General features: G+C 42.3%; 1 protein-coding gene across 1 annotated transcript in view; it reads left to right on the forward strand.

Moving 5' to 3' along the window:
• Window positions 1-21,019, forward strand: part of LOC122555670 (sodium/hydrogen exchanger 9-like) — a 451,890-nt gene that overhangs the window by 339,358 nt on the left and 91,513 nt on the right. The window contains exon 13 of the mRNA XM_043701665.1: window positions 5,950-5,998. Coding sequence (XP_043557600.1) covers window positions 5,950-5,998 — 49 coding nt within the window. The remainder of the gene's footprint in view (window positions 1-5,949; window positions 5,999-21,019) is intronic.

Genomic DNA, 21,019 nt, shown 5'->3' on the forward strand with positions numbered 1-21,019 from the left:
ACTCCTTATTCCCTTTCACACCACCCTCTGTATCTATTTCAGTTGTTGGGTGAGGGATACAAAGTAGTTAAAGATAACTAGACAATCAGCTGTTAGGTATCAAATAGTTCATTATACTAAAGGGCTCTTGTGATGTAAAAATAGTGTCTCGACCTTTGACCCAGGAGGTCTGGGTTCAAGTATACAAGATAATGAGAGGCATAGATAGAGTCGATAGCCAGAGACTATTTCCCAGGGCAGAAATGACTAACACGAGGGGTCATAGTTTTAAGCAGGTTGGAGGAAAGTATAGAGGGGATGTCAGAGGCGGGTTCTTTACACAGAGTTGTGAGAGCATGGAATGCATTGCCAGAAGCAGTTGTGGAGGCAAGATCATTGGGGACATTTAAGAGACTAATGGACATGCATATGGTCACAGAAATTTGAGGGTGCATACATAAGGATCAGTGGTCGGCACAACAACGTGGGCTGAAGGGCCTGTTCTGTGTTGTACTGTTCTATGTTCTATGTTCTAAGTCCTGTCTCCCCAAGCACTGTGTAATAACATCTCTGAACAGATTGATTAGAAAAAATGGGTTAAAATTTTAAAATATATATATAAAATGTATGAGGGGTTTGTGATGCAGTGGTAGCATCTCTACCTCTGAGCTAGGAAGTCTGGAATACAAGTCCCATCTGTCCAAGAGCTGTGTAATACCATCTCTGAACAGGTTGGTTAAAAATAATTACTGTGATGTATATAAAGCTGAGATAAGATAATTAGAGGGTTAGATAGGGTGGACAGGGAGAGCCTTTTTCCAAGTATGGTGACGGCGAGCACAAGGGGGCACAGCTTTAAATTGAGGGGTGATAGATTTAGGACAGATGTCAGAGGTAGTTTCTTTACTCAGAGAGTAGTAAGGGTATGGAATGCTTTGCCTTCAACGGTAGTAGTTTTGCCAACTTTAAGTACATTTAAGCCGTCATTGGACAAGCATATGGGCGTACATGGTATAGTGTAGGTTAGATGGGCTTCAGATTGGTATGACAGGTCGGTGCAACATTGAGGGCTGAAGGGCCTGTACTGCGCGGTTATGTTCTATGAGATAGCCCAAAGAAGGTTGGGAATGTCCGAGAATGGAGAAGTAAGCTCTGGAAAAGCATTAGGAGAAAGTGAGGTCTGCAGATGCTGGAGATCAGAGCTGAAAATGTGTTGCTGGAAAAGTGCAGCAGGTCAGGCAGCATCCAGGGAACAGGAGAATCGACGTTTCAGGCATGAGCCCGGGCAAGGGTTTATGCCCGAAACGTCGATTCTCCTGCTCCTTGGATGCTGCCTGACCTGCTGCGCTTTTCCAGCAACACATTTTCAGCTCTGGAAAAGCATTAACCAAGTACTTTGGCTCAGTGTAATTTTCACAAATAGGAGGTACTCAAACACCTCATGCACCATTTTCCTTCTTTTGCTGAAAGCCTTCTCAAGATTATTTACCTTGACAAGACTTTCAGTGTCTCCTATTTCTCTCATGTGAACTCAGTCTTTGCCCTCTGAAACATTTTGATGTGAGGAGCCCGCATATAAATATTCATTGCTTGCAGAAGGAGGCCAAGCTAGCTTTGTACCTGATACAGTGTACACGTGGAAGGGAAAACACATGCAGAGGGAACAAGGGCAGGTTGTAGCCTTTGCTTTGTCACTGTTGCTCAGTTGCGGATGCAGTATTGAGTATAAAAGGCCAGGAGAAATGCTGATAGCATCTTTTCATCTGAGCTACTCCCTGTGCCTATAGTGTCAGCAGTTTTTCGATCTGTAAATACAGTGGTTCTTAATTAAATTCCTCAGCAACTTGCAAATGTGTCTTGTCAGAGAAAAATGCTGACATCTGCCAAGATAACTTACAGACTAGTTCAGATTTTTCATTTCAGATTCTTTTTTAACATCTCAAAACATTCAACTGCAGCAAAAGAGAAATTGTTTTTGCAAATGCAAAGACCCTTCAATGTGCACACTTTCCATTTTAAACAACTTTTAAATCTAAATGCTGATTATTTTCAAAAGAACGTGCATTTATCAAAGTCTTTATTGAACCTTAAAATGTCCCTAACTGCTTTGCAATCAATTTTCTTGAGGTGTTAATCCTGCTTTAATTTGGAAAACATAGTTTGTGCTCAGCAAGAACCCACAACAACCACAGAGTCAGACATTCATAGAGGTGTACAGCATGGAAACAGACCCTTTGGTCCAACTCATCCATGCCTACCAGATAGCTGAACTTAATCTAGTCCCATTTGCCAGCACTTGGCCCGTATCCCTCCAAACCCTTCCTATTCATATACCCATCCAAATGCCTTTTAATGCTGTAGTTGTACCAGTCTCCACCACTTCCTCTGGCAGCTCATTCCATACACGCACCACCCTCTGAGTGAAAAAGTTGCCCCTTAGGTCTCTTTTATATCTTTCCCCTCTCACCCTAAACCTATGGCCTCTAGTTCTGGACTCCCCCACCCAGTGAAAAGACTTTGTCTATTTATCCTATCTATGCCCTTCATGATTTCATAAACCTCTCTAAGGTCATCCCTCAGCCTCCGATGCTCCAGGGAAAACGCCCCAGCCTGTTCAGCCTCTCCCTATAGCTCAAATCCTCCAACCCTGGCAACATCTTTGTAAATCTTTTCTGAACCATTTCAAATTTCACAACATCCTTCTGATAGAAGGAGACCAATGTCCTGTACAGCCGCAACATGACCTCACAAATTTTGTACTCAATACTCTGACCAATAAAGAAAAGCAATAAGTTGAGGCTACCGTGTTGAATGTTTCTAAAGCAAAGATAGATTTTTGAACAGTAAAGGAATAGCGTGTTACAGTGAGAGGGCGGGTAAGTGGGCATGAAAAGATCAGCTATGATCTTATTGAATGACGGAGCAGGATTGATGGGCCAGATGGCTTCCTCCTGCTCCTGGTTCTTATGTTCTGTCTCCAAGGTGGAAGTGCTATTGTTGAGACAAGCTGACATCCTTCATTGGTTCAAGGCTACGGCTAGTAGGGTAAAGGCCTAAACAAAACTGGGACAGTGCCTCAATATGTGGCTTTGAAGAAGTGAAATCGGAGCACTTACACTCATCCAAGAGTTTGGAAACATTGGACAGAGCATATGTTGAGTGGCTGATGCAATGCTGCCATATTTTCGCCCTTACTAACATTAAAAAAATCACCACCTTTGCCAGACGAATATGGGGATAACAACATTGCACAACTTGAGGTTGGCATGCATATTTCCAAACACCCTCAGCACTCACCTGCAGTTAGTTAGCCAGTGAGTTGTGTAAATCCAGTTACGGAAATTAAGGCTTGATTGAGGCCATCACTAAAAGACTGACCTCAATTTCCTCCTCAGCGGTAACAAACTTTCACCACTTAGTACACACGTCAGATGCTTTTGAGCCTTTACTGGGCTTATTAAGGTAGATTTCGGGAGTTAAAGTTTGTCTGAATGATACAACCTTCTGCAATGGAACTGTGCTGGTTCAGAGCATGGGAATGGGGACCAATTGTTCAACCAATCAGGTTAAAGAATTCTCACGGGCAGCAAAGCAAGAAATACAAAATTCAGGAAAAGTAATTTAAATTAATTGAAATCCATTCATAAGAAAAATAAACTTGGAGTCAAGCATATGAGATTGTTAAAAATGTAAAAGAGTAAAGCACGCGGAACACTTTAGAGTTCCTTTATATTTTGTTCTCTTTCAAAAATTTGCAACATTATAATTTTCTTCTGAGAAATTAGTGGTAAATTAAACTGGTAAAATTAATTTTCAAAGCTAGAGAGATTATTCCGCAGTTATTTTAATACAGCACTGTGAAAGTGTCAGTTAGTCCTGATTGAACAAGGCTCACATTTCCATCAATCTTCAGTGCAGTAACTATGAGAAAGTAGTTTATATTCACATTGTGACATTGATCATTTGCTGATTCTGTCAGCAAAGTTTACAAAACCACTGTGTGTGTTGAAGCAGGATTTCACTGAGAGCAACTTTGGGATTTCCACATTGAACGGCACACATGCAGTTGGCAGATGTTCCTGTCAGTTTTAGCCAGGATTAAGAGAGAGTTCACACTTCACTGACATTAATTTGGCAAATTCCTGGCCGGATGTGCTGATGCTATCAAATAATATTGCATCTTGGCAGGAAAGGCCTTCTCTCCATACTGTGGGCATCCACTTGAAATGGTAAATTTAATGTTGTTGCTTTAGTACACACACAGTTCAGTTTGTACAACTGATTGTGCACGTACTTTTGATGATGAAGGACCAGGACCTGGATGGTCCATGTTCTCTTGTTCAATGGTGACAAACACAACTTGCATTTATATAGCAACTTGAAGATAGCAAACCATTCCAAGCTGGTTCTTAGGAATGCTATCAAGCAAAATGTTGATAAGGAGCCAATGTAAGGAAATATTGACAGATCAGAGGATTAAACCCTGAGTCAGAGAGTAGTTTTAAGGAATGTTTTAAAGAAGGAAAGAGGTCTTGAGGTGGAGAGATTTGGGTATGAATTTCAGAGTTTTGTAACTTGAAGGAAGTAATTATTTCCTCATTCCTTCAATGACAGGATGTGGCATTACTGGCCATGTTTTTCCCCTCTATTATTACCCAGAGGGCAATTAAGAATCCACCATATTTCTGTGGGTCTGGAGTCACGTGTAGCCAGACCAGGTAAGGATAGCGGTTTCCTTCCCTAAAGGACATTAGTGAACCAGATTGGTTTTTCCCAAACAGTGACAAGGAATTCTTGGTCACCAGAGTACGGTGGCTCACAGCGTCAGGATCTGATGTTGATTCCAGCCTTGGGTAATTCACTGTGTGGAGTTTGTGCATTCTCCCATGTCTGCATTGGTTTCCTCCAGATGTTCCGGTTTCTTCCCACAATCCAAAGGTGTGCAAGTTAGGTGAATTGGCCACGCTAAATTGTCCATAGTGTTCAGGGGTGTGTAGGTTAGGTGCATTAGTCAGGGAGAGATGTCGAATAATAGGGTATGGGAATGGGTCTGGGTGGAATACTGTTCAAAGGGTCATTGTGGACTTGTTGGGCTGAAGTGCCTGTTTCCACACAATGGGGATTCTATGATTCCAGAATATTTTAAAGTTGAATTTAAATTCCACCATCTGCCATGCCAGGATTTGAACCCAGGTCCTCAGAACATTATCTCGGTCTCTGGATTAACAATCCAGCGATAATACCATTACTACCTCCCCTTTGCATGTGTAGGCAGACAAAGTTATGAAGCAGCCTTCCTTCCCTCAATGGGTTTTGTATTGACCATTGACAGTGGTTTCATTATCATTAGACTCTCAACTCCTGTGTTTTCAAACTGGACCATGGTGGGATTTGAACCTGGAGCCTCAGAACATTACCTGGGTCTCTGGGTTAGTAGATAATACCAGTAGGTCACTGCCTCACCTTATTAATTAAAACCAGGAATGTTCAGCAGGTGAGAAACAGAGAAGCACAGAGATTCATGGGATTTATATCTGTTTTCTTAACCTTTCGGCATTTCGCACATTACAGGGGAAAGACGATGCTGCAATGGCAGTGTTGTTGTCTGAAACAGAACATAAAGCATGTTGTATTAATTATGGTAATTTCTTAGTGCAGGTGAAAAGAGAGAGTATCTCGGCACAAGACGTGTTTAAAAAAAAAGGCATGGAACACGATATTGGCTGTTCATTCAAAGCTCTTTTATTTCCTAAGTGACTAGTTAGAGCCTGATATTTTCATGACAACTTGATCCTCCTATTTAAAGGAGAAAATTGCATCTGAGTTTAATGTTCTGTCGGTAAATCGAGGTCAAATTCAGCAACCACAGTAGAATTTGGAATGTTCAGTACTTGTGTTCAAAATTGAAGGACACTGTTAGATCACCAAGTAATCCTTTCACTGATTCTCTTCATTTTCTTCGTGTGACAGGGTGGGTGTAAATCCAGATGATGAACTTCACAGGGAAAGTGTATGTGTGGTAAGTACAAAATAAACCACTGTAAATAAAATGTTCAAGCAGTCGTGATAGGCATTGCTTCTTCCTTGTTCACTTCTGACTGTCAGACAGAATTATTTCTTTTCCAAAGTCTTCAATAATCCATCCGTTGGCAGTTTCCTAACTATTTGCCTTGTTGCTTGGATGATAAGTGGCTTCTGTTGTCATTTCTGAAGAAATTAATATAATGTGACCAATGACAATTACTTGAAAGTGGAGTCGCAGCTAGACAGGTTAGTGAAGAAGGCGTTTGGTATGCTTGCCTTTATTGGTCAGTGCATTGAATACACAAGTTGGGAGGTCATGTTGCTGCTGTACAGGACATTGATAAGGCCACTTTTGATAGTAAGAGTTTCAATTCTGCATTCAGTTATGGTCTCCCTTCTGTAAGAAGGACGTTGTGGAACTTGAAAGGGTTCAGAAAAGCTACACGAGAATGTTGGAGGGTCTGAGCTATAGGGAGAGGCTGAATAGGCTGGGGCTGTTTTCCCTGCAGTGTTAGAGGCTGAGAGGTGACCTTATAGAGGTTTATAAAATCATGAGGATCGTGGATAGGCCAATTAGCCAAGGTCTTTCTCCCAGGGTAGGGGAGTCCAAAACTAGAGGGCATAGGTTTAAGGTGAGAGGAGAAAGATTTAAAAGGGACCTAAGGGGCAACTTTTTTTCACCAGAGGGTGGTGCATGTATGGAATGAGCTGCCAGAGGAAGTGGTGGAGGCTGGTACAATTGCAACATTTAAAAGGCATCTGAATGGATATATGAATAGGAAGGGTTTAAAGGGATATGGGCCAAATGTTGGCAAATGGGACTAGATTAATTTAGGATATCTGGTCGGCATGGACGAGTTGGACCAAAGGAACTGTTTCCCTGCTGTACAGCTCTATGACAGGGTGGGTGGTGGCCAAATTGAGATCCATACACTGCTGAAGGTGACTTTACAGGAGCCAAAGAGTCATTGGGTTGGAAAGGACACATCTCCAGCAGCTTCCAATGTGACCCTATGATCCACCTAGGCAGGTATCCCCTAAAGCATAAATAGGATCTGAACAGTTGCTGCTGTTTCCCCCCTCAGCCATCCCAAGGGGGTACTGAACCCTCACACAGGAAGGGCAAGAGACACGCCCATGTAAAGGATACAAACAAGTGACAAAAACATTAATGAGAGGAAAAAGTAGAGTACAAGAGAAAGCTACCCAGGAATACCAAAAACTGATAGTAAGAGTTTCTAACAGTATTTTAAAAAATCTAAAAATTGAGTTGTGAAAGTGAGTCTGGAGAACTGATACTGGAAAATGAGGAGATGGCAGATGTATTGAACTGTTATCTTGTATCAGTCTTCACTATAGGGTATGGATGATACATCCCAGAAACAACAATAAATCTGGAAATGGAAGGAATGGAGGAACTCAGCAAAATCAAAATAGTCAGTGCAGGGGCATAAGCTGTTTGACCCACAGGCTGACCCAATGTTCCTGGCTCCTGATTGATTTCAGCCGAGGGTTTTACAAGAATTGGTTAGTGAGATCATTGATGCGTTGTTTTAAATTTTTTGAAAACTTCCCAGATTCAGGAAAGGTCCCGTTAGATTGGAAACCTGACCATCCAGTGCCAGGTCTCTGACCGGTAGGCCATTGTTGTTTCTCTGCTGACGTTTGTCATGTCTAACGCAGCCAAGATACCACCACCGGCCTGATGTGTTTCAGAAAAATCTCCAAAGTGTGGAAAGGAAACTCTCAGCAAAAGTACTCTTGAGCAAGCACTTTCCCAGCATGGGAAGGACCACGTGTTTTCGTGCAGCGTTTCCACGAGATTAGATCAGACTCTGAATCATTGTTTTGTTCTCAGCTTGTTTTCATTGGCTACTGCATCTGGAAACCCATAGATAGGCTATTAAACTGGAAGCTCGGTTAAAGTATTGCTCAAATTGAGTGTTTAGTACATGTAGGCAGAAGTGAGTACTGCAGATTAAAGTCAAGGTTAGAGTGGTGCTGGAAAAGCACAGCAGGTCAGGCAGCATCCAAGGAGCAGGAAAATCAATGTTTCAGGCAAAAGGGCTTTTGATGAAGGGCTTAAGTTCACTTGAGAATGTAACTTTTTTTAAAAAAAAAGTTTTGTGATTTACATATGGAAGAAGTGAAACTAACATGGTCATTCGAACAGATGAGAGACTTAAATAATCAAAGTTAAAAATCACACAACACCAGGTTATTGTCCAACAGGTTTAATTGGAAGCACTAGCTTTCGGAGCATTGCTCCTCGGTCCGAAAGCTAGTGCTTCCAATAAAACCTGTTGGACTATAACCTGGGGTTGTGTGATTTTTAACTTTGTACACCCCAGTCCAACACCGGCATCTCTTAAACAATCAAGGCATTTTTCAATATATAATTTCAATTACATCACACTGTAAACTTTTGCTATAAATTCTGTGTCGTACAATCATGTACTCCACAACCACTTGATGTAAGAGTGGCGCTCCGAAAGCTAGTGCTTCCAATTAAACCTGTTGGACAATAACCTGGTGTTGTGTGATTTTTAATTTTGTACACTCTAATCTTGTTTAGTACATGTTAGTAGTCAGCCTCTGGTAAGACCATTCCAATTACAGATGTCAGTGAGTTGGAATTGGCTTTGTATTTTCCCCAGTATTTACCCTCCATACCCCAACCCACGCTCCTCTGAGGTTTTCATTTCCCCTCCACACCCCCGACAAATGACTGCTTTCGACATTCCAATTCTGTAACCATTTTATCCAGACCTCTATTGCACCCCAGACTTCCGTGATTCTTAATTTAGTAACGAACCATTCAAGTGAGATTTTGTCAAAAGCGTTCTCAAAGACCATATAAAATGCAGCACAGAAAATTCCATTACCCTCCAAAATCCAGGAGATCAGACAGAATCCAGATCCCCACTAACATCTTAATGTTATCGGTAACAAAATACTGCTTTTGTAAATCCATGCTGAGTTTTTCTTCTTAAGTTTCTATACAAAACATTTTTTAACGATCTGCATCACCTGTTGATTTATCTTCAGTCAAGTCAAGGTAAGTCAGGGACAGCATTGAAGCCAAAGAAAAAGCATACAATGTGGTGAAGATTAGTGGAAAGCCAGAGGATTAGGAAACCTTTAAAAACCAGCAGAGGACAATTCAAAAGCAATGATAGGGTGAAGATGAAATATGAGGGTAAGCGAGCCAGTGATAGAGAAAAAGGTTGCAAGAGGCTTTTTTTAAGATGTAAAAAAGGTAAGAGAGAGATAAGAGTAGACATTGGACCCCTGGAAAATGAGGCTGAAGAAGTAGTAAAGGGGGACATGGACAGCTTTGGCAAATACAGCTAAGAAGAATCCAAAGGGTTTTTACAAGTGCATTAAGGACAAAAGGGTAACGAGGGAGAGAATAGGGCCCCGGAGCCGCAGAAAATGGGGGAGATACTAAACGAGTATTTTGCATCAGTAGTTACTGTGGAAAAAGATATGGAAGATATAGAAAGTAGGGAATAGATCGTGACACTTTGCAAAATGTCCATATTACAGAGGAGGAAGTGCTGGATTTTTTGAAACGCATAAAAGTGGATTAATCCCCAGGACCTGATCAGGTGTACCCTAGAACTCTGTGGGAAGCTAGAGAAGTGGTTGCTGGGCCTCTTGCTGAGATATTTGCATCATCGATAGTCACAGGTGAAGTGCCGGAAGACTGGAGGTTGACTGATGTGGTGCCACTGTTTAGGAAAGGTGGTAAGGACAAGCCAGGGAACTATAGACCAGTGAGCCTGATGTCTGTGGTGGGCAAGTTGTTGGAGGGAATCCTGAGGGATAGGGTGTACATGTATTTGGAAAGGCAAGGACTGATTAGGGATAGTCAACATGGCTTTGTACATGGGAAATCATGTCTCACAAACTTGATTGAGTTTTTTGAAGATGTAACAAAGAGGATTGATGAGGACAGAGCAGTAGACCGAGAAGTGGCAGATGAAGTTTAATTCCGATAAATGCGAGATGCTGCATTTTGGGAAAGCAAATCTTAGCAGAACTTATACACTTAATGGCAAGGTCCTAGGGAGTGTTGCTGAACAAAGAGACCTTGGAGTGCAGTTTCATAACTCCTTGAAAGTGGAGTCGCAGGTAGATAGGATAGTGAAGAATGCGTTTGGTATGCTTTCCTTTATTGGTCAGAGTATTGAATACAGGAGTTGGGAGGTCATGTTGTGGCTGTACAGGATATTGGTTAGGCCACTGTTGGAATATTGCGTGCAATTCCAGTCTCCTTCCTATTGGAAAGATGTGTGAAACGTGGAAGGGTTCAGAAAAGATTTACAAGGATGTTGCCAGGGTTAGAGGATTTGAGCTACAGGGAGAGGCTGAACAGGCTGGGGCTGTTTTCGCTGGGGCTGTTTTTACTGGAGCATCGGAGGCTGAGGGGTAACCTTATAGAGGTTTATAAAATTATGAAGTGCATGGATAGGATAAGTAGACAAAGTCTTTTCCCTGGGGTGGGGTGTCCAGAACTAGAGGGCATAGGTTTCGTGTGAGAGGGGAAAGATATAAAAGAGACTTACGGGGCAACTTTTTCACGCAGAGGGTGGTGCGTGTATGGAATGAGCTGCCAGAGGATGTGGTGGAGGCTGGTACTATTGCAACATTTAAGAGGCATTTGGATGGGTATATGAATAGGAAGGGTTTGGAGGGATATGGGCCGGGTGCTGGCAGGTGGGACTAGTTTGGGTTGGGATATCTGCTTGGTGTGAATGGGTTGGATCGAAGGGTCTGTTTCCATGCTGTACATCTGTATGACTCTATAAAAGTTGGAGGAACTGAACAGACATTTTGCATCAGTTTTCACAGTGGAAGACACCAGCGTAGATACCAGCAAGTCAAGTGAGTCAGGGGTCAGTGATGAGTGTAGTGGCCATCACTCAGGAGAAGCCGCTGGGGAAGCTGAAAGGCCTGTAGGTGGATAAATCACCCAGATTGGATGGACTACACCCCAGAGTTCTGAAGGAGATAGCTGAGGAGATTGTGGAGGCGCTAGTGATTAGATTAGATTAGATTCCCTACAGTGTGGAAACAGGCCCTTCGGCCCAACTAGTCCACACCGACCATCCGAAGAGTAATCTATCCAGACCCATTACCCCTAACTAATGTACCTAACTCTACAGACAATTTAGCATGACCAATTCACCTAACTTGCACATCTTTGGACTGTGGGAGGAAACCCACGCAGACACAGGGGGAATGTGCAAACTCCACACAGACAGTCGCCAGAGGCTGGAATCAAACCCAGGTCCCTGGCGCTGTCAGGCAGCAGTGCTAACCACTGTGCCACCGTGCTGACCCAAGATCTCTCAAGAATCACTGGCTAATGTAACCCCCTATTTCAGAAGGGAGGGAGGATGAATTTATAGTTTGGTTAGCCTGTTCTCAGTCATTGGTAAGATGTTAGGGTCCATAATTAACGATGAAATTGCAGAGTACTTGGAAGTGCAGGGTACAGTAGGGCTGAGTCAGCACGTCTTCGTCAAGGAGAGGCTTTGTCTGACAAATCTGTTAGAAGGAAATGATCAAATTAGAAAAATGAGAGCCGATGGACCCGATTTATTTGGATTTTCAGAAGGCCTTTAACAAGGTGTCGCACAGGAGGCTGCTATAGAGGACCCCATGGTGTTAGGGACAAGGTACCGGCTTTGATAGAGGGTTGACTGACTGGTAGAAGGGAAAGATTAGGAGTAAAGAGGTCTTTTTGAGAATAGCAGCTGGTGACTAGTGGATTTCGGCAGGGGGTTGTGTTGGAACTGTAACTATTCACAGTATACGTTAGCAATCTGGACATAGGAACTGAGTGCATTGTTGCTAAGTTTGCAGATGACACAAAAATTGGTGGGGGGGGAAGCAGGGAGGCTGCAGAAGCACTTGGACAGGTTAGGAGAGTGGGCAAAGAAGTGGCAGATGGAGTACAATGTGAGAAAGTCAGAGAAGCAAGATTAGAAGTATAGACTATTTTCTAAATAGGGAAATGCTTGTGAAATTTGAAGCATAAAGGGACTTGGGACCCCCAGTTCAGGCTTCTCTTAAGTTGGTAGTTAGGAAGGCAAATGCACTGTTAGCATTCATTTTAAGAGGGCTAGAATACAAGAGCAGAGATGTACTGCTGAGGCTAGATAAGGCTCTGGTCAGACTGCATTTGGAATACTGTGAGCAGTTTTGGCCCCCGTGTCTAAGGAATGACGTGCTGGTGTTGGAGTGGATTCAGAGGTTTACAGGAATGATCCCGGGGATGATGGGCTTGTCATATGAGGAGTGGTTGAGTACTCTGGATCTGTCCTCAATGGAGTTTAGAAGGATGAGGTGGGGTCCGATTGAAACGTACAGAATATTGAGAGACCTGGATAGTGTGGACATGGAGAAGATGTTTCCGCCAGTAGGAGAGACTTAGAACCCAGGGGCACAGCCTCAGTGAAGGGATGACCCTTTAGAAGAGACATGGAGAAATGTCTTCAGCCAGAAGGTGGTAACTGTGTGGAACTCATGACAGCAGAGGGCTGTGGGAGGCCAAGTCATCGAGTGTCTTTAAGACAGAGACAGGTCGGTTCTTCATTTGTAACAGAATCAAAGGTTACTGGGAACAGGCAGGAGAGTGGGTCTGAGAAGTATATCAGTCATGATCAAATGGTGGAGCTTACTCTCTGAGGTGTACAACCTAATTCTGCTTCTTTACCTTATGGTGTTGTAACGATACTTGAACTTCTGTCCCTGGGCTAGTTTTACACATGGACAGCCTTGTGTTAACTTAATTTCTAAAGTGCAAAATTTTGATTCTGTTTAAGTGTCGGGTGAAAGAATAATTTGATTTTGTGCATTTCAGGAACTACACTTGCAGTAAAGTTACCACTTTGACCACAAGTCTTATGTGGGTCAGTGCCAGCAGCAACAACATAAAGGCAGATCATAAGTAAGAGAGAATCACAGCAATTGCAGTGGTCAGTGTTGATATCGACTATTAATAACGCACACATGGACTGTATAGCTATTCTCACTTGTGGGCCAGTCCAACCAGAGAACTTCAACTTGATATTGCTCGGACCAGGCCTCCTTGTTCCAAACATAATGAAAGTCATGAGAGGAGGGCAGAATGAAAAGCCTTGCAGATTAAGTAACTGCACATGATATAATTCAGAGTTGTGCAAACAACGCCTACCTTCCATATAATCTGATGGCCCAGGCAGAAACAGATAATTTAATGTGACCACAATACTGATCCAATTACCACCCTTCTACCCAATCAGGGAGGGCCTTTAGTTTTAGCTGCAATGTATTTTATATATTTGACGTTAGATTAACAGTTGTGCAAATCCAAGGTGTACGTGACCATAAGGTAAAGTAGCACAGAGTCAGCCCATTGGCTCATTGAATCTACTCCACCATTCGATCATGGCTGATGTGTTTTTCATTTTTGTACTGGTTTCTTCACAGGAGTAATCTGCCAAACTTTGAACATACAATTCGATCTAAGTCTCTTACATTCCTGACTTACTGTTTTCCTCATAGTAATGTAACATTCTTCAGTCATTTTGCTTTTTTGAACCGGTCCCAATTTCTGAGGATCTTTCTTTATCTTCTTTTGTTTGGAAATTCTTTAAATTTTGATGTTAATATCTGCTAACTGTGTTTCCTTTTGTTGGGAGAATGTTTAAACACCCCAACTCAGCTCAAATTTGGTCTGAGAAGCTTGTTGATCGGCGTCTCTAGGTGGAGTGAAATGAGAAACTGACCCTTAAGTTCCTTCTCTCCCTTTCCATGATCTCACAGCCTCTGCCCTCTTGTGCCAACCATAGTATTTGTGTTGATAATGTGCTGAGCAAGTTGAGAAATTGAAAATGAAAAAAATGAACAATATTTGTTTCCGTGGCTATATGAATTGCAAGTGGCTGATGTTGGACCTGACTGCCAAAAATGGATTAGTGTTCCTTTTACCGAGATTGACATCTTTACCTTGAAGGTACTAAATTCACCAAAAAGTACATTGGATGGTCCACTGAAATTCTGTTGTTGGGGCTATACTAAGGACAATGTAATGCCATCTTTTCACCTCAAGTTGAAGTGAATCATGACAGTCTGCAGCCACTTCCTAAAGTGGACACTTTTCCTCACCTGCGGCCATTTTCCTCACCTGCGGCCATTTTTTCTCACCTGTGGCCATTTTTCATTTGTGATCGCATTCACTCGATTCATTCCCGAGATGACAGCTTTATGAAGAGAGTTTGAGCAGTGTATGCCTACAGTCTCTAGAAATCTATAAGAAGGAGAGGAGGTGTAATTGAGGTATGTAAGATGCTAAAGGGGATTGGTAAAGAAGACATAGAGAGGATCTTGCCCCAGGTGGGAAAATCTAGCGTGAGACATCATAGTTTTAGGAAAAGGGCAGCAGATTTAAAACGTAGATGAGGAGGAATTACTTCTCTCAAAGGGTTGTGTATCCCCAGAGTACAGTGGATTCTGGGATACCAAATAAATTTGAGGAGGAGATAGACAGACCTTTAAGTAGTAATGGGCCAAAGGGTTGTGGAGGGAGGGGAGGGAAGTTGAATTGAGGCCGAGATGAAATCAGCCACAATCATATCAAATGGCGGAGCAGGGTCAAGGGGCTGAATGGCCGCCTCCTGCTTTTAGTTCTTGCATTCTTATAAAACGCTGTCAAGGTGCAGACTGTTGCTCGATTGAAGATTGATTAGATTCTTGTATAGTAATGAATAATCAGACACAAAGCCTTTTGTTTTCACCTTACTTTAGAGACTTGTCACCCTGACATTGTGAAGATCCATTTGTAATGTGTTCAGCCTTGCATTTATCCAGATGCCCATCCATGTGTCATTCTTTAGTCCTTCTATATCAATCATCTTTCATTATTATTCCTTTTCATTCTATTTAATCACTTGTCCTTTTCTCAACAGTGAATTCAGTAATGTCAAACTAAATTTAATTTCTTCCAAATAATCCATCAACAGTATGACCAGAAAGAGCCTAACCAGTATGCCTTCAGTAAATCCCAATTTGGGTTCCTCTCAATGCCATAGCAAAGCTCTTCAATCTATCCTCCTTATGTATTTCTTATCTCTAAGCCAATTTTAATTCGAACCATCTTATCACTTAATCCTTCAAAGGTCCAAAGGTGGAAACTCATTAAATAAATTCTGATGTTCTCATTTTTCTACCTTGATATCTATTCATTAATTTTGGTTAGGTTCTAAAAAATATCTAGTCGAGGTACTGTTTTGAACATCCGTCTGTCCCTGTATTCTTGAGATGTGAGAGAAATGTGAGGTAGTATATTGTATGTTGGAAAATAAAAGGAATTATATTATAGAGGTATGGTTCTTAGCAGAATGGAGGATCTAGAAATCAAGGTCTTCAGCATTACAGATACCAGTCTTCAGCCGATTCGATTCACTCCACGTGAACGAGTTTTGAGAAGATTTGTAGCTCAGGTTGAGGTTCTGGATGTAAGTTTGCTCGCTGAGCTGGAAGGTTCATGTTCAGACATTTTTTCACCGTACTAGGTAACATCTTCAGTGAGCCTTGATACGAAGCTTTGTCCAGAGGCTCACTGAAGATGTCACCTAGTTTGGTGATGAAATGTCTGACCATGAACTTTGCAGCTCAGCGAGCAAACCTACATCCAGTCACTCTGCATGAATCAAGAAACAGTTGGAAGCACTGGGTACTGCAAAGATAATATTCCGGCAATAGAACTGAAGGCTTATTCCCCAGAACTTGCCGCTCCCCTATCCAAACTCTTCTCGTACAAATACAAACTGGCATCTACCCGACAATGTGGAAAATTGCCCATAAAAAACAGGACAAATCCAACCTAGCCAATTACTATCCCATCAGTCTACTCATGATCAACAGTGCAGAAATGGAAGGGGTCATCAACAGTGCTATCAAGCAGCACCTGATCAGCAATAACCTGCACATTGAGTCTCTGATTTCAATCCAATCTTGGTCTGAACATGGACAAAAGAGCTGAATTCCAGAGGTGAATGAGAGTGATAGCCCTTGGCATCAAGGCTGCATTCAACCATGTGTGGCATCAAGGAGCCCTAGCAAAACTGGAGTATCGGGGCAAACTCTTCTCTGGTTAGACTCATACATGGTACATAGGGAGATGGTTGTGGTTGTTGAAGGTGAATCAACTCATCTCCAGGACATCACTACAGCAGTTCCTCAGGTCATGTCCTCAGCCCAACCATCTTTAACAGTTTTATCAATGTGCTTCCCTCCATCTGAAGGTCATAGTGGGGATGTTCACTGTGATTCAGCTCCACTCAGGAATCCTCAGATACTGAAACAATCTGTAACCATATACAGCAAAGCCTGGCCAACATCTTGGCTTCCATTTGTAATTGGCAAGGAACATTTGCAGAACACAATTACCAGGCAATGGTCATCTCCAAGAAGAGAGAATCTAACCATTGCCCTCGAAATTTAACAGAATTACCATCACTGATTCACCTGATGTTACCATTCAAAAACTGGGTCAGCCATATTGAATGCAATGGCTACAAGAACAGGTCAGATACAAGTAACTCACCACCTGACTCCCCAAAGTCTGTTCACCATCTCCAAGGCACAAGACAGGAGTGTGATGGAATACTCCCCTTTTGCCTGGATGGCTGGAGCTCCAACAACACTCAAGAAGCTTGATACCATCAGGACAAAGTCACCTGCTTGATTGGCACCACATCCATTGTCTTCAATATTCATTCCTTTCACCACCAACGCACAGGCAGCAGTGTGTACTATCCTCAAGATGCACTGCAGAAATTCACCAAGGCTCTATAGAGAGCAGCTTCCAAAAACACAACCACTTCCATCTAGAAGGACAAGGGCAGCAGATACATGGGAATACCAATCCCCTCCAAACCACTCATCATCCTAATTTGGAAATCGATTACTGTTCCTTCACTGTCGCTGGATCAAAATCCATCCTCCCTAACTCTAACCTACTCTTAAAAATTGAGGGGTATCTCCACATCCCAAGGCTTCAGCTGCCCAAGCAGGCAACTGATCACTATCTCCTCCTGGCAGTTAGGGATGTGCAGTAAACAATGGCCCAGCCAGATACATCCACATCCCTTGAGTGGATGGAGAATATATTCTGTGTCCTGTTCTTGTCTCCCAAAATGCATTTTTAAGAATCATAAGATTCTGGTCCTGAGGATGTGTGGAATAAGTGGTGCTGGTTATTAAAAGGAAGTACTTTGATTAAAGGAGTTCTGGATAACATTGTTGACCTGAAATTAAAGAGAAAGTGGGCCATTAGGACTGCTGACTGATTTTACCCAGTCTCTTTTGTTCCTGCAACATGCCAAGCAGCTGCCAGGCATCTTTTTATGCCCTAGACTGAAGCTGGGGGAATAATGCCAGGTAAGAGCAGCAAAGAAACACAGTGTTGATAATAATCAGTACAAGGCCAAAACTCTGTAAGAAGAAATTTGCAACTTTTTCTTCAGTGCCTGTAACTCTATAAGTAGGTTGTTAATCTATTCTAGTTACAGACACTTTATTTAAATTGGACCGTTAGTACGGAACTGTGTGAAAAGTAGTAAAATATTTATGAACCACATACAGAAAGAAATGTGTTTTTGCCCCAGTGAACAGTTTGTAGAGCATAGTCCAGCAAAGGCAGTTAGCATTGTGCTGATTAATCCTGAACAAAAAAGCTGACAAATGTTTTGATAAGAGCATGTTTGAAGTTTGTGGACTTTAAGATATAGAGAGAAAGAATTAAAGACTTCAGGGAATACTTCTGAGACTAAGCAATTCTAATTGCAGATCAGCTGGTCAAATTTGAATTAATGTTTCAACTTTGCGAACTTGTCGCATTTGTAGGTAATGGATCACTTATGAATGTTGAAGTTTGTGTGAAATTATGTTGAATTTTCCCTTAGGATATTAAGTAAATGGAGCACCAAAGAAAACGGTGCCAGATCTGAGGAAACATATCTCCAAATTACCTTTTTTTGCTACATTCACTGCTTTTTTATCTTTGTCTTACACAATGGTTTCAAAATATTGACTATAAATTTATTTCTCCAGTGTAAAAAAAAAATTGATGAATTAATTCGAGGCCGCTCAGATGCCCAATGGGATTCATGTTTTGCTTTTCCCTCAAGTGAGAATTCTTCACCACTCCCACAGTGACGGTTCACAAGACTTTTAACTACCTATTGTCCTCACGTCAGCCCTCACCCCCTGCTCCCCCTTCCCAGAGCCACATCCTCACCTTCCACCTCACCTTCTAGTCTCCCCATTCAAAGGAGTGTTTTCCACTACAGAATCCCTATATTGTGGGAGCAGACTATTCAACCCATCAAGTCCTCACCGACCCTACATCTCACTCAGGCATACCTCCTACTCTATCCAATCCCTGTAATCCTGCATTCCCAAGGCTAACCCACCTAAAACTATCTATCCCTGGACACAATGGTCAATTCAGCATGACCAATCCACCATAACCTGAACATCTTTGGACTGTGGGAGAAAGCCAGAGCACCTGGAGGAAACCCATCCAGACACGGGGAGAATTTCAAACTCCACACAGACAGTCACCCAAGGTTGGAATTGAACCCAAATCCCTGGTGCTGTGAGGCAGCGTGCCATCCTTTTTATTAAGATCATTTCCACCATCTGTAGAAGGTCACCACGAAACACACTTTCCCTTCTAAAAGGAAAAAAAAAACAAAGACGTTGCGGATGCTGAAGATCTGAAACTGCGGGAGATAGAGTTAACATTTTGGGTCCAGTTCTGAAGAGGAGTCCCACCTTCACCTCCATTTGCGATGGCCTGGTCCATCCCTCTGACATATTAGATCATGAACTCTCTCCTCTGTTCTGATATCTTTTCCATCAAACACCTTTGTCTTGGTTTCATGCTTTTGCTTTCAATCAGAGCTGACCTTTTCTTATTTATTAACATCTCGTCTGGTTCAGTGCCATAAGGTTCCAACCTGAAATGTCAATTCCCCCTGTCTCCTTCCTGCCGATGCTGCTTGACTTGATGTGTTTTCTCCAGCTGTACTCTTTATCCATCATGTATTCCATTGCCTTGTTTGTCCTGCCTAAGTGGATTACCTCACATTTATCCTTTAATAACTAAATGTTTGAAATTGTCTTTGGTCTGGGTGTAGGTGTGCTCACTGAGCTGGAAGATTTGTCACCCTACTAAGTAACATCTTTAGTAAACCTCCAGACGAAGCACTGCTCGTGTTTCCTGTTTTCTATTTATATGTTTGGGTTTCCTTGGGTTGGTGATGTCATTTCATGTGATGATGTCATTTCCTGTTCTTTTTCTCAGGGGGTCATAAATAGGATCCAAGTCAATGTGTTTGTTGACAGATACATGAACATCAACTGGCCCCAAAATGACATGACCCACTCTCACTAGTGTCCTTACATACTCATATGGAAGGACACCACTTCGACTGGGACAAGCCAAACAGAGCCATGCACGAGAACTCCTAGAAGCATGGCATTCCAAGCAAAACTCTATCAACAAACACATTGACTTGGACCCTATTTACCACCCCCTGAGAAAAAGAACAGGAAATTATGTCACCACAGGAAATGAAGTCACCAACCCAAGGAAACCCAAACATATAAAGCAGGAAACGCCAGCAGTGCTTCATCTGCATTTATTGTAGACAGTGCATGGGTCATCTGATTGAAACCTTCAAGATACTAACAGACTAAGATAAGTTTGATAAAGATAAAGCTATTTTCATTGGTTGGATATTTGAGAATTGGGGACATGGTTAAGCAAAGCTATAAAGGGATATGGGTCAAAGGCTAGTTTATGGAACCAAGCTGCAAGTTCTCACCGCGTGGTCAAAGTTAAAAATCACGCAGCACCTGGTTATAGTCCAGCAGGTTTATTTGGAAGTACAAGCTTTTGGAGCACTTCTCCCTCCTTTGTCCACCCCAGTCCAACACCGGTACCTCCACATCATCACTGAATGGTGGAACAGATAGGAGGGGATGAACGGCCTACTCTTATCTCTATGTGACCGGCACTGGTGAGGCCTAAAGCGTATTGGGGAGGCCAGGGAGTGCTCCTAATTCTCCTGGGTCACAAGAAATTCTCTAAAAGACCCTATCAGGCATTCCTGCTTCCCAATCACTGCTAAACTTTCCAAACACTACAAAGAGTGCAAAGGCAGCTGTTAATTTAAATCAAAGGGGAGGCACTCACACAACACACAACCCCATAAAAGCAGCAACCACTGCAAATGTAGTGACTTATGGACATGTTCCATGTTTTTAAATTTTTAACAACCCACGAGTCTGAGGCTTATTGCTTACAACAGTAATCTATCTGAACCACACACCGTACCACTGAGATTATTGCGGTCCAGAAACCTATTAAAACCAAAGGCTGCCAAACTTTCTCATGAATCTGTCCCTTGACATCCATAGTTTGCTATTTATTAGACTGAAGTGTGATGTTAAATCAAAGCCTTCATCCTCCTGCCTCTTCACTCACTGCAATGTGCCTGCAGAGATTCTGAAATCATTCACCATTTGAACCTGATAGTGTGTAATAACTTAACACCAGAGTGAAGGCAGTGATTCATAAATGTGTAATCATATCAGTGCTCGTGCAAGATGCTTTCAGGACTTCCAATGAGAAATGTGATTTTAGATCAGTGCTGTGTCCACTACTTGTCATCATTTATATAAATGTGTTGGATGTGAGCATAAGAAATATAGTTAGTAAGTTTGCAGATGACACCAAAATTGGAGGTGTAGTGGAAAGCGAAGAAGGTTACCTCAAATTACAACGGCACTATGATCAGATGGGCTAATGGACTGTGAAGTGGCAGATGGAGTTTAATTTAGATAAATGTGAGGTGCTGAATTTTGGGAAAGCAAATCTTAGCAGGACTTATACACTTAATGGTAAGGTCCTAGGGAGTGTTGCTGAACAAAGAGACCTTGGAGTGCAGGT

This window comes from Chiloscyllium plagiosum, chromosome 13 (genome assembly GCF_004010195.1).
Source record: "Chiloscyllium plagiosum isolate BGI_BamShark_2017 chromosome 13, ASM401019v2, whole genome shotgun sequence".
NCBI classification, from domain to species: domain Eukaryota; kingdom Metazoa; phylum Chordata; class Chondrichthyes; order Orectolobiformes; family Hemiscylliidae; genus Chiloscyllium; species Chiloscyllium plagiosum.